At 40.2% G+C, this 12,967-nt stretch overlaps 1 protein-coding gene across 6 annotated transcripts in view; it reads left to right on the top strand.

The window, feature by feature from the left end:
* Nucleotides 1-12,967, top strand: part of RALYL (RALY RNA binding protein like) — a 264,746-nt gene that overhangs the window by 247,697 nt on the left and 4,082 nt on the right. For 4 of the 6 annotated variants that reach the window (XM_081013603.1, XM_081013600.1, XM_081013601.1 and 1 more), the window contains exons 7-9: nucleotides 200-313; nucleotides 5,150-5,328; nucleotides 5,700-6,093. In XM_081013603.1, the coding sequence (XP_080869729.1) occupies nucleotides 200-313; nucleotides 5,150-5,328; nucleotides 5,700-5,735 (329 nt within the window). In that variant the 3' untranslated portion in view covers nucleotides 5,736-6,093. Of the gene's footprint in view, nucleotides 1-199; nucleotides 314-5,149; nucleotides 5,329-5,699; nucleotides 6,094-12,967 lie in introns of those variants that run through there. The other 2 variants (XM_081013604.1, XM_081013599.1) reach the window with 2 other exon arrangements.

Genomic DNA, 12,967 nt, shown 5'->3' with positions numbered 1-12,967 from the left:
GGGGAAGGGCTGAGAGGGAATATATTAACGTTCTAACTTACCCTTCGCTGAAGAAATATGAAAACATAGAAATAAAAATCTATGAGGCTATACCTTGAACTTCGGTTTTCGCCTTTATGAATAGATTGTACTGGGATACCTTTGTGTTGAAATATTATTTGTGTCATAGTTGGTACCTTTTTGTTCTTTTTCTCTTCAGTGAAATCAGATGAGTTACAAACAATCAAGAAGGAATTAACTCAGATCAAAACAAAAATCGACTCTTTGCTAGGGAGGCTGGAGAAGATTGAGAAGCAGCAGAAGGCTGAAGCTGGTACGTGGAAATAATCTGTAGCTCTTGGCAGCTCATTAAAGGGTGAATTAATTCTGTGCAAAGCTGTGAATCATATCATCAGTTCTATGAGAGAGGCAATTTTGGAAATACTGATGTGCTCACATTTAGGACCAGAAAGAGGCTTTTTGAGTACAACCTTATAAGCCACTGAGCAACTAACAACTGTTTAAAGACCAGGTTTAGCTATTCTCTTGGCTGCATCCATACACCACTTTACCTGGGAGTAATCCCCACTGAATTCCATGACACTATTTCAGAGTAGAGAGGCCAGTCTTACAGGTCAATCATGCATATGAGTGCACAGTCATTTCTTCATCTCCCCTCTGCTTTCAGAAGGTTTGAGGTTGAATCCCAGGTATTTTCAATTAAGAGGATAATAAATAATAATAATAATAATAATAATAATAATAATAATAATAATAATAAATTTTATTTATACCCCACCCTCCCCAGCCAAGGCCAGGCTCAGGACGGCTAACAACCAATAATAAAAACAAGTTGATTGAAATTCAACTTAAAAAACAAGGTTAAATACAACATTAAAACATTAAAATGCAGCCTCATCACAGGAGGAGAAAGGAAAAAAGAAAGAGGGGAGGGAATCAACTTGGCTCCAAGCCAAAGGCCAGGCGGAACAACTCTGTCTTACAGGCCCTGCAGAAAGAAATCAGATCCTGCAGGGCCCTGGTCTCATGAGACAGAGCATTCCACCAGGCTGGAGCCAGTGTTGAAAAGGCCCTGGCTCTGGCTGAGGCTAATCTAACTTCCTTAGGGCCCGGGACCACTAGGGTGTTGCTATTTATGGACCTTAAGGTCCTCCGTGGGACATACTGGGAGAGACGGTCCCATAGGTACGAGGGTCCTAGCTGGCATTGGGAAAGATCACTGCAAAGGACTTGGGAGAGCCACAAGCAGGTAGAGTAGACAATGATGAATTAAATATTCCAATAATTGACAAATATTCCACCCTATGAAAAAAAGAGGCTGCAAACTGTTTTCTCCTTGACAGGGTGTAATTCTGCTAATATTTACAAGAGTATAGCGGTTTGTTTTTAAATTTTCTTAACCCCTCTTCATGCAAAAATAGATTTCAGTTTGGTATATAAAGAAATGAAAATTTACAGAAACCTTGATCTCCCCACTACTTAGTGCCACTAAAGAAGGCCTCCATTGGCCCTCTGGTCAGTCCACGGCCACTACTAGAAAGGATGAGCACTTAAGCTATGCTGCTAAACACCTTAGGAAGAGCTTCTTCCCTGCTTCATGCCAGTGATGATCCAGTTCCAATGAGAGGCACAAATACAAGATGGGTGACACCTGGCTTGAGAGCAGTACATGTGAAAAGGATCTAGGAGTCTTGGTTGACCACAAACTTGACATGAGCCAACAGTGTGACGCGGCAGCTAAAAAAGCCAATGCAATTCTGGGCTGCATCAATAGAAGTATAGCATCTAGATCAAGGGAAGTAATAGTGCCACTGTATTCTGCTCTGGTCAGACCTCACCTGGAGTACTGTGTCCAGTTCTGGGCACCACAATTCAAGAAGGACACTGACAAACTGGAACGTGTCCAGAGGAGGGCAACCAAAATGGTCAAAGGCCTGGAAACGATGCCTTATGAGGAACGGCTAAGGGAGCTGGGCATGTTTAGCCTGGAGAAGAGGAGGTTAAGGGATGATATGATAGCCATGTTCAAATATATAAAAGGATGTCACATAGAGGAGGGAGAAAGGTTGTTTTCTGCTGCTCCAGAGAAGCAGACACGGAGCAATGGATCCAAACTACAAGAAAGAAGATTCCACCTAAACATTAGGAAGAACTTCCTGACAGTAAGAGCTGTTCGACAGTGGAATTTGCTGCCAAGGAGTGTGGTGGAGTTTCCTTCTTTGGAGGTCTTTAAGCAGAGGCTTGACAACCATATGTCAGGAGTGCTCTGATGGTGTTTCCTGCTTGGCAGGGGGTTGGACTCAATGGCCCTTGTGGTCTCTTCCAACTCTATGATTCTATGATTCTATGATCTCATTACCACTGTGAGCAGAAAGGGGAAAGAGGGAGAAGGGAAGGGCAGTAGAGCTTAAGAGCATTGATTCAGCCTCACCCCATCATTCTGCATGCCAGGTGCCTTGACATCATACACCACGCTGCTGCCTCTTCTGATGCCCGGGTCACAAAAGCACCTTGCACTCAGAATATGCCATTTGGAGGGCCACAGGTTCCCCATCTCTGGACTTGCTCTGCATAATTGCTGTAGATTAAAATAAAAACCTAGAATGTTCATTGCAAGGGACTCTGATTAGTGGTGAATTCGGAAATGTATGTGTCCTCTCACAGTGCAATGGAAAAACTATTAATTGCATACCCTCTGACATGTCACAGGCATCTTCTGTGCCACGTTCCCACGTGAGTCACATGACCCACACAAGAGCACGGCACCCAAAAACAGGATGTCCCAATTTAATTGGGACAGTAGAGGGGCATGTTATTACACAAAAACATTAACACAAATTATGCACATGTTGGTATTTTAAACATCATTAACATCAAAACACTGCAAAATAAAGCACTTTCCTTCTGGGATGGCAAATCCCATGAAGGAGGAGTCAGCATAAAAGCTATTAATATGCAAAAAAGCCTTCATGAGAGCAGAAAAAAATTATGGGTTTTTTTGTGGAAAAGGCTTGTGAATTCATTTAAATACAAATCAGATCTTAGACTGTCATTCTGCACTGACTCATAGACAGCAGAATATAAAAAGATAGCTCAGAGCATGTTAATCATGACTGAACTGACAGGTGAGCATACTTATTATTATTATTATTATTATTATTATTTATCAATATTAATTCATTAATCGCCTTCTACATAGTCGCCTCAGGGCAATGTACAAAAAAACAAGAAAAACACAACCTAGATCCTTTTCAATACTGGTTATGCTACATGATTGGGTGGGAATTTGAACCCTGACCAGAGTGACTCTTTTGTGGGTTCTGGGTACAAGAGAGGGAGAGGGAGAGTTAATCTATCTATTCTGTATCATGACATTTAAATTCATAGATGGTATAATGCAACCATAGTACTTTTGGGTACCAGTGATTTAAATCATGTGCTGACTTTGTCTTCAAAATCAGTGGGATTTAATCCTGCTTAAATGGCTTGATTGTGAACCGATATGTTTGATATGTTTCTGCGAGTTGCAACTGATAAAATATAATACCAAATCCTTTTTATCTGCTAAAGGCTTCCTTCTGGTCCTCCCTGAACAAAAACAATCAGCTGCATTGCAAAGGAGAACGACTTGAAAAGTGGCAGATTTTTAAGTGGCAGATCTTTCAAACAATCTATTATAATAGGCAGAATATACAGCATGAGCTGCTTACATCCAACAGTGGGAAGCTTAAAAAAACATAGAAATGAAAAACAGGGGAAGTTTTAATGATTTTTTTATACGCTATACTAAGGTCTGTCTCGCTTATCTTTATGGAAGTTATAAAGGGACAGAAAAGTAATGTGTTTATACTCAGATGTCTTATTTTGCTAATTAATTCTGTGTTTTAAAGCTGGCAAGCTTAACATAAGTCAACAGTGTGATGCAACAGCAAAAAAGCTAATGCTATTTTAGTCTGCATCAACAGAAGAGTAGTATCCAGATCAAGGAAAAAAATAGTACTGCTCTATTCTGCTTTGGTCAGACCACACCTGGGCTACTGTGTCCAGTTCTGGGCACCACAAATTAAGGATATTGACAAGCTGGACCGTGTTTAGAGGATGACCAAAATGATCAAGGGTCTGGAAACCAAACCTTAGGAGGAGCAGTTGAAGGATCTAGATATGTTTAGCCTACAAAAGAGGAGATTGAAAAGAGATACGATAGCCATCTTCAGATATCTCAAGGACTATCACATGGGTGATGGAGCAAGGTTGTTTTCTCCTGCTCTGGAGGCTAGGACCCAAACCAATAGCTTCAATGTACAAGAAAAGAGATTCTGACTAACCATCAGGAAGAGCTTTCTGACAGTATGAGCTGTTTGAGAGCAGAGAAGATTCCCACAAGAGGTGGTAGACTCTCCTTGCTTGGAGGTTTTTAAGCAGAGGTTGGATGGCCATCTGTCATGGATGCTTTAGTTGAGATACCCACATCGCAGGAAGTTGGACTAGATGACCCTAGTCAAGTCTACAATTCTATGATTCTATGTGGCAATGACTGAGGAAAAATATCAGAAGCGGTATGCATGTGAATACCAGTTTCTGGGGATCCCAACCAATTGAGTATTACTGCATTTGTGCCATGCTTATGAGCTTCCCAATGACATATGAGAATATTGTGAGAATAAAGGATTGGACTAGCTAGGCCTTTGGTCTGGTCCAACAGGCTTCTCTTCTATGGTCCCTCGTTACATTTTCACATGCATCACTGCAACCATGACAGTATGAAATTTACTTTTAGAAAGATAGCTCAAATGCTCAGGAGACCAGTATCACTTTCATAAGCGTGTAATCTTGGCCATAAATATGAGTCTGAAACTAACCCTCCAACTTGCTCTCCTCTTCCAACTTCATCATTCGAAAAGCATCGTTTTAAACTTGGGGGAATTTCAGAAATAGTTTGTGATGGTGCACAGGGAACTTGTGTTCAAAGGCAAATATCCCGCTGGGCATGTATCAGCCTCTTAGCAAGCCAAAAGAAGATCTCTGAACCTGGGTAATATATCTGGTATCATTTGGGGATTCAGAGAATGTATTCTGCTGTCTATAACACAGTTCCATTTCTGGAAAAGGGGATCTTACTTAAGCTACATTTTTCGCCTTTTTCTTATAGAAACCCAAAAGAAACAAATAGAAGACTGTGCAGACTTGATCCAAGAGGAATGTATATCAGAGAACGCTGACAATTCCACAGAGGATCCTATAGAAGGAGGTTTAGATGCAGATGGAGATGGCGAAGATATGACTGATGGGATAGAGGAGGATTTTGACGAGGATGGAAGTAACGAGCTGGTAAGAAATTTTAAATAGTTGTATATGTAAGCTGAAAATTTCAAGAATGAATGTAGAAGAACAGCAAAACAAATGCTATTAAAAGCTGAGATGCTGTTTAGAGGTCCTTTGAAAAACTCTTAAGATGGTTATAATGGCAGGCAATGTTAGTTCTTTACATGAATTCCCATCTGTGATGTGGTGAGATACTTTTGGGTGGAGCAGTTTAAAGGGCACACAGTTCTTGAAGGCTATCAACCGAAAAACATAAAACATACCCTCTGCCAGTTTCATAATCACATTTACCAGTAGTAAACAGTTCTGGAGGGTCTCTGTAGAACTCACCTTTGACTAATATGCTTAGGATAACAGCATTTCTCTTTGATTCACAGCCCAGCTGGAATGTGGACCAATTTAGTTTTCGCTGAAAAGAATGGGATGAAATAAATTTATGGAGCTTGATCTTAACGTACGTTTACTCTTAAGTCTCCCTGCATTCCTTGAGGCTAACTCTCAAGGAAGCACGCGGCCTCTCAAGCTGGGAGAATGCAACCTAATTCTCACTTGCTTTGTGGCGAGATCGTTCTGCATGATAAAATACAGCACACTTCTCTCTCAGAGCTGTAATTGCACTAGCACTAGTCCAGCTTCAATGGCATGATGTTCCATCTCCATGTAACGGAAAGGGATAGAAATAACCTTTCTGTGAGGATGACAGCCTCTTCTTTTAAAAAGCAGCAGCAACAGTAATAGATCTACTCTGCTCTATTAAAGCGAGGAAGGCATAGCCTGGAAAGAACTCTCTTTTTTTAATATTTAATTTGAAGGACAAGCCTTGATTGTTCTTTCCTGTTTGGGATGGAAAACACAAGCAAGGCTATGTATTTTTTCATCATTGTTTCATGGACTCCTTTAATTTTTTAACCCAAAAGGAAGTTATTTTGGGGGTGTGCACCTTGCCTCTCCAGCTCAGCCACACGGAAGCAGTTTTCAGCAGCAAGCCTGTCCTCCCTGCAGCAAGGTTACTTCCATCCCTTTTTATAATGTGTGGACAAAATCCTGCTCTTGACATTTCAATGGGGTTTTTTGGAGAAACTTTAGGTCTGCAGCAGAAGAGACCTATTTCCAGCCTGAGGCAAAGCTATATTCCCACCAGGTAGGGGTGGGAGGGACTCTCAGTTTTTATCCTCTCAGTTTCTCCTTTTTACAATCTTTAATTGCATTCTTCACATTTCTGTAGCAATTTGCAATTTTAGAGTTAATTTCTCCTAATAAACATATTTTTAATGCAGTTTTTAATACACATGTTTTGCAAGCAATTTTCCCGAATATCTTTCGTGTTTTTATCTTGTATTTTTATGCTATGAACCGCCCTGTGATCTTCGGATGAAGGGCAGTATACATACTTAATTAATATAACAAATATGATACAGTGCATTACTGTGTGCTATTTTCATAAATATATGTCTATATGCATTTCCGTGTATATATTCATTTTTGTAAACATTGGTTGGAGAACTGCACTGCAAAGTTCGGATAGGGGTGAATTTTGTAGGGTGCCTGTGTTTTCTTTTTCATATTGCTTCAGAAAGTATGGATTTGATAGATTTGGCTTTAAATGCAAACTGAATTGAATTCCTTCCCCTCCCACCCCATCCCTACCTGTAGGGTATAATAATAATAATAATAATTTATTATTTATACCCCGCCCATCTGGCTGGGTTTCCCCAGCCACTCTGGGCGGCTTCCAACTGAATATTAAAAACAATACAGTATATTCAATCCTTGAAGCGCCTATAGGGTGGTGATGGAAAACAGACCCACTCAGGACCATAGTTCAGTAGTTCAGGATCTGCTTTGCTGATCAAAGTGGCTGGGGCTATCCAGTCAGATGGATGGGGTACAAATAATATGATTATGATGATGCAGAAAGCCCTAAATTCAATCCCTGGCAGCTTGGACTGGGAAATAATTCTGTCGGAAAACCAATAGCTGGACTTTTCCTGTTCTTCCAGTCAATGCAGTGGAATCTTTTAAAGGACATTTAGTTTAACGGACATTCTTTGCATGTTCCGTGAATGCACAGAATGTTTCTGATCAACTCCTAGCTTGCTAGTAGCTTACTCCACATAGATTGCACCATATTGTAGGCAGAAGCTCTGAAACTTGTTGGAAGACATAGTGTGTCTCATGTGGCGGCTTCAGAGCCAGCTTTTAGCACCCAGTACCCATGTGTCCTAGCAGGACCCACCACTGATGCCTGGCCTTGGCCCTGCTTTGAAAAATGCTTCCAGCCTGACACCCTGAGCAGCAGCAGGTGGCTGGATCTAGCTGCCATTTTCATTTCCACAGTATGTCTAACATAGCATTTATCAGGGCTGTGTGAGAAATTAATTTGATTGCTAAAACCTGCCACCTGGTATGGCTTGGAGTGCTGCTGCCTACCACTGCTAGAGAAGCCCACCAGGGTCCCAGTGACTGAGGCAGACCACCAACGAGAACTTCCCTCCAGGCCCCTCAGTGCCAAAGCTGTCAAACTCTGGTAAAGGAATTCAGAGCACAGTTTGCCAACCAAGCATCTGCAGACACGAGTGCCAACAGTATGAAGGATATCAATAGAATTCCCCTCAGAAATTCACAATGCAGAAGATGGGGAGCCATGCCTGCACTATTTTGTATTTCTGTCCCCTTTTCTCCTGTTTCAGATGTGGTAGCCATTTTGTGTTGTGCCACACATCCCATGGCAGCCATTTTGTGACTGCTACCCATATAGCTGTCTCAGTCCTGTCCTACAATGAAATGAACCAAAAGAAGCTGGAATTCAAGGGCTTGTCTCCTTATGTGAGAAACTGAAGTCTGAATAGTACATATGCTGTGTGAACAAAGCATATAAATTTAGGATGGTGGTAGTTCCTAAATTATAGGTATTTTAGCCCTGCTGTTCAAAAGGAAAACTTTACAGTAGACACAATAGCTGAAAGTTGTTGCTTGCAATGAGATCTCTTCAAGTTGTAACAAAGGCAGCGCTCCTAACAGTTTATTGATTTAGAAACTGATTTCAATCCCATTCATCATCCTTTCCCGTTATTTCTGCGAAATAGATAGTGCCTTTCAGCTGTCAGTGTGTGTCATCTTGAATCATAGCAAATAATTATTGTCCTCTATTAAAAACAAAATGATATCTGATAAATTACTTGGCAGCATCGGGGTACTTTCGATCCCAGAAAAGAAAAGATATTTCTAATGAAGAGGAAAGTGAAATAGATAACGTACACAATGACATTACACTTGACAGTTACAAGATATCACAGTATGAGCAAAAGAAAAGAAATAAGATGTTTTCTGAAGAATATATTATAAATCAGGATCTTCCTAACAGAAATCATGGTACTTTGGATAAGATGTGAGTTTGTCCAGATGTTTCAGGTGTAATACTTTGTATATTTCTTTAGGTATTGTATGTTGTACATTCTAGTCACCCATGCCACATTACCAACCCCTGTAGATGGTGCCTACTGAAATGGAGTGAAAGCACAAAAACATTCAAGAGCCAATCTGTGCAGACTGGGCGAGCTATGTTTTAGGAAGGGAAAACCTGATTCTTGGAAAAACTCTCACATCAGGGGGAAAGTTTTTAACTAGAAGTTTTTTAAAAAAAGTTTGGGCTGTTTTTTTTTAATTGGGAAAATATTGTAACATGTAATCCTCCCTGCCAGGACACTCTGAAGTGATACAATCCCAGTGGAGCTCCATTGCATAATTATTCTAAATTTGTAGGCTGGCTCTGGCTCAAGTTTCTCACCTGTATTTCAGATTTACTGTTGCAACCAATTAATTTTTTGCTGAGGGTTTGCAATATCTCCTTTGCAGCACTAAGGGAAGATACACTGGGCTTATGTTTTATGTGCTCCAATTACTTTGGGTCCAACTTACTTACTTATATATTTTAACTTTTTGAGAGATTCTTTTTTTAAAAAAAAAAAATGCACTCATTGAAAAACGTCACCATTCAATTGTGGCCTGAATTTCTCTTCACTTCCAAGATGTTTTCCTTAGACATAACTGACTCTCAATAACCATGACTAAAGGAAAAACTGTTGCAAAAGTTGGAACACGATTCAATGCCAAATGGTTCAAATAAATGGTTCACCAATGCTGTGCCTTTTCCTCCTTTGCTTTTATCTTTTAAATTTAAACCCAGTCCTCACTCAGGGACTTTACTACCTCTGTTTACTTCCGAATGCATGCAGAAGACCCCAAGTTTATTCTCAGGCATCTTCAGAGAAGGCTAGAAATTTCCCCTGCCCGAAACCCTGGAGAGCCCCTGCCAGTTGTGTAGGCAGTACTGGGCTAGATGAACCAATGGTCTGACTTGGTATAAGGCAGCTTCCTATATTCCTAACTGTTTCTACATTAGCTTAAGCTGAAGATTATTTGGGTAAAGCACACTGAGTCACTTAAGTCTACAGCTCAGCTTCCCATCCCTGCAGATACTATTCCCACCACTGGCTTTCATCTTTCTCCACTTGCGCAGCAAAGTTTCTTCATCCTTCATAGCAGATCAGCTATTAGTTGCAAAACTAGGTAAAAACCCAGGGACCTTTGAACATTGTTGCATCTCTTTGCCAACAGTATCATAGGCATCCATTTTTCCATTCTTCAAATAGCAGCATAGTTCAATTTTTTTGAACTTGGACCTTCTGTTTTCAACTTCCCAATCCAACAATAATTTGTCCAAAATATGAATGAATTGAGGTTCTTGTGCATATTTGTACATGCTCTGCTGCATGCAAAGATTTGCCACTAGCATTAGGTGCAGAAGAGAACAAGACAGCTTCAAACCGTTTGTTAAACTAGATTCAGGCTGCAATCCTATACACACTTACCTGGGGTGAAGTCCCATTGAACTTAGGGGAACTTACTTCTGAGTATTGCATGCAGAAGTTCCCAGAATTCAACACCTGGCAGCTCTGATATTTCAGACAGGTGGCTTTCCAAGCTCTACCTGAAGATGCTAGATGTTGAATTCTGCAATACATGGGCTCTACCACTAAGCTACAGCCCTTGCAGTAAGCTCACTTTGTCCTTCCACTTGGAGCTCTCCAAGGTCCTGCAACTCCAGCATTACCTAGACTCAATCACCTTCAGGCAACTTGGTATCTGCCAAATCTAGTTAGCTTTGGCAATTGAACTATGTGATAGGCCCTCAGAGTATTCTTTGAGGCACAGATGAACTGAGTCCTGATTATTGGTTGCTAGCTTCTTCTCTACAAACCTTCTATGAATTCTTATTCCTTATGGCTTCCAGAAAGCAGGCAAGTGACTGGCATATCTTCTTAACTTAAACATCCCACTTCAGAAAGTCCTGAACCAGAATCTAGGACAGCCTATCCCTGTCAGATCCCTTGAAATTCAGTAATCTCTGATACAACCTCCAGTTCTTTCTACATTTTTAATATTTGGTTAAGGGACATAATATATTTTCAGGATACAGTAACTGTTGGCTTGCTATGGTTGGCTTCTTTCATTTTCAGTAATGAACATCTGGTCATCATTTTCTGACACCTCTCCATTATGGAAATATTGCGTGTTTCATCGGTGTCCAGATGAATGGAATTCTGCTACAATTTATAACCTCAAAGTAAAAAGGCGAGCTGAGAAAAGAAAGAGGAAAAAATGAGACTGATGTAGAAGAGTTTGTGAAATGAAAGAGGCAGTAAGAGAATAATAAGGAACTGAGTGGATATATCCAAGTATCACCTGATTCTGATAGTTTAAGCATTAAATAAGCTTAAGCTATCATTTCAATTTGCACTTCATTTTTCTGGGGGGGAAAAGCATCACTAAGAGCAAAATTGAAAATGTACAGGCAAATCATTATTGATGGGAAGAAATCGTAAAAATTAAAATACGCAGTTGAGAACAGGTCCAGCTTTTCTATTGTTCTTTTCCAAATGTGTTAGTAATCCTTCCTTGACCTTTCACACCAGTGACTTTCAAGTCCATCTTCTTGTCACTTCCCTTATGCAAACTTAAAGCAGAAAACCTGTTCCTTCTCCTCTGTACACGTGTGACCTACTTTAAAACAGCTTCGAGTCTCCAGTTTCAGTATTTTTCCCCTCATGGCTCTCACAAATTTCCCCCTCTATTCCTTTCCCCAAACAACATGCACACTACCTACCTACTTCTTCTGCCTTATCAATCTTGAGTTGCCATACGTGATACCTCTCAAACACAAAGGGGTTGTATTCACCTAAATCCTACTCAGAGTAGACCTGTTAAAAGTTAGCCATATCAGTTAATGTCAGTGGGTCACTCTCAATAGAATTAGCATTGAATCCCCCCCTCCCCAGGCTTCTCTAGTTTTCAGCAAGTTTGCCTGTTAAACACAACTCAACACAACTGACTTAAAGGGATCCATTTTACAGTGCCGTCAATAGAGTATGCAGTGCACTTTCAGTTTTGACTGCTGGTAGCTCACAGAGGAAATAAGACAACTCTTAGCACTATATGGTATTATTGTTTGGGTGTTTGTGGGCTTAAGGGTAAAGGACAGACATATGCAGCTGAAGTTTTCTCTTTCTCTTGTGTTTTTTTTTTGGGGGGGGGTGAACATAACACTTCTCCAAAAAATCTGCTTAATTGATGAAATGTTGGGCATTGGGTGTGTTGAGAGTGTGCATTTCATGGCTTTAAGTGACAAGGACAAATTATTGGCAGAGTTGTTAAATTACAATATATTATAGATTCCAGGTCTATGGTTCTTTATTTTGTTTAATAAGGTTCACAAATATGCTATTCAGTGGTGGTGGTGTTTGTGTGTACATGCTCACCCTTTTAGCAAATCTGTATTTTCAGTCATAATCCAAAGCAAAGTGGATCTTTTTTTTTTTCCCAGGTGATATTTTTCTTTACAAGAACACCAAATGAAAGCCATATGGTTTGCTAGAATTTAATTTGATTCCATCTTTGTTGTGCGAGGGTGTAATTTATATAATTCCTTAAAATAAACGATTTCCCCCATAAATTAGTCATCTTGTGGGTTTTCAAAAAATGTCACAGCTGCCACACAGCCAAAGATAAATTATATAGAATTTAGCTGAATAGAAAGAAGCAAAATTAGTTTTCTATTGCCTCAGGTTAATCAGACCCCTGGGGGAAGTGGGAGGGAGACTATCACTCTGGAAGTAATAAAAACGTCTTTTGATGTTAAAGTTGCTCAAGACTCTGTCACATTTTGGCTGGTCCTAATAAAAGTATTGCCATACTATGGTTTTGGGGTTTTTTAGGTGATGACTTTCCATCCCACCCTACTGAAACATGCCAGATATGCCCTGACAGAAAATTCTGTAGCCATTTTGCTTGTGATACAGACTTAGTGAATGTTCAACACAGCTTCTTAATAACACCAAAAGTGTGTTCACCCCTTGGATCCAGACAGTTCGCGATGCTCTTTCCTCATTATAACCTGCAGAGCCTTTCTTGCGGTTACAGAGGGCTTGTGAAAAGATCTCCAATAAATAAGCCGAAAATCTGTTGCTCTTTGTCTTCTATATAATATGAGAGCGCAATTAGGGAAAGGGAAAGAAAAGACTAAATAGAGCAGGATTCTTTGGAGCTGAAAGGTGTGGAGCAGCATAGGTTGCATTCTTACAAGCTC

Source organism: Podarcis pityusensis, assembly GCF_964106645.2.
Source record: "Podarcis pityusensis genome assembly, chromosome: 7".
Classification (NCBI taxonomy): domain Eukaryota; kingdom Metazoa; phylum Chordata; class Lepidosauria; order Squamata; family Lacertidae; genus Podarcis; species Podarcis pityusensis.
This window is presented reverse-complemented; position numbering and strand designations above follow the sequence as displayed.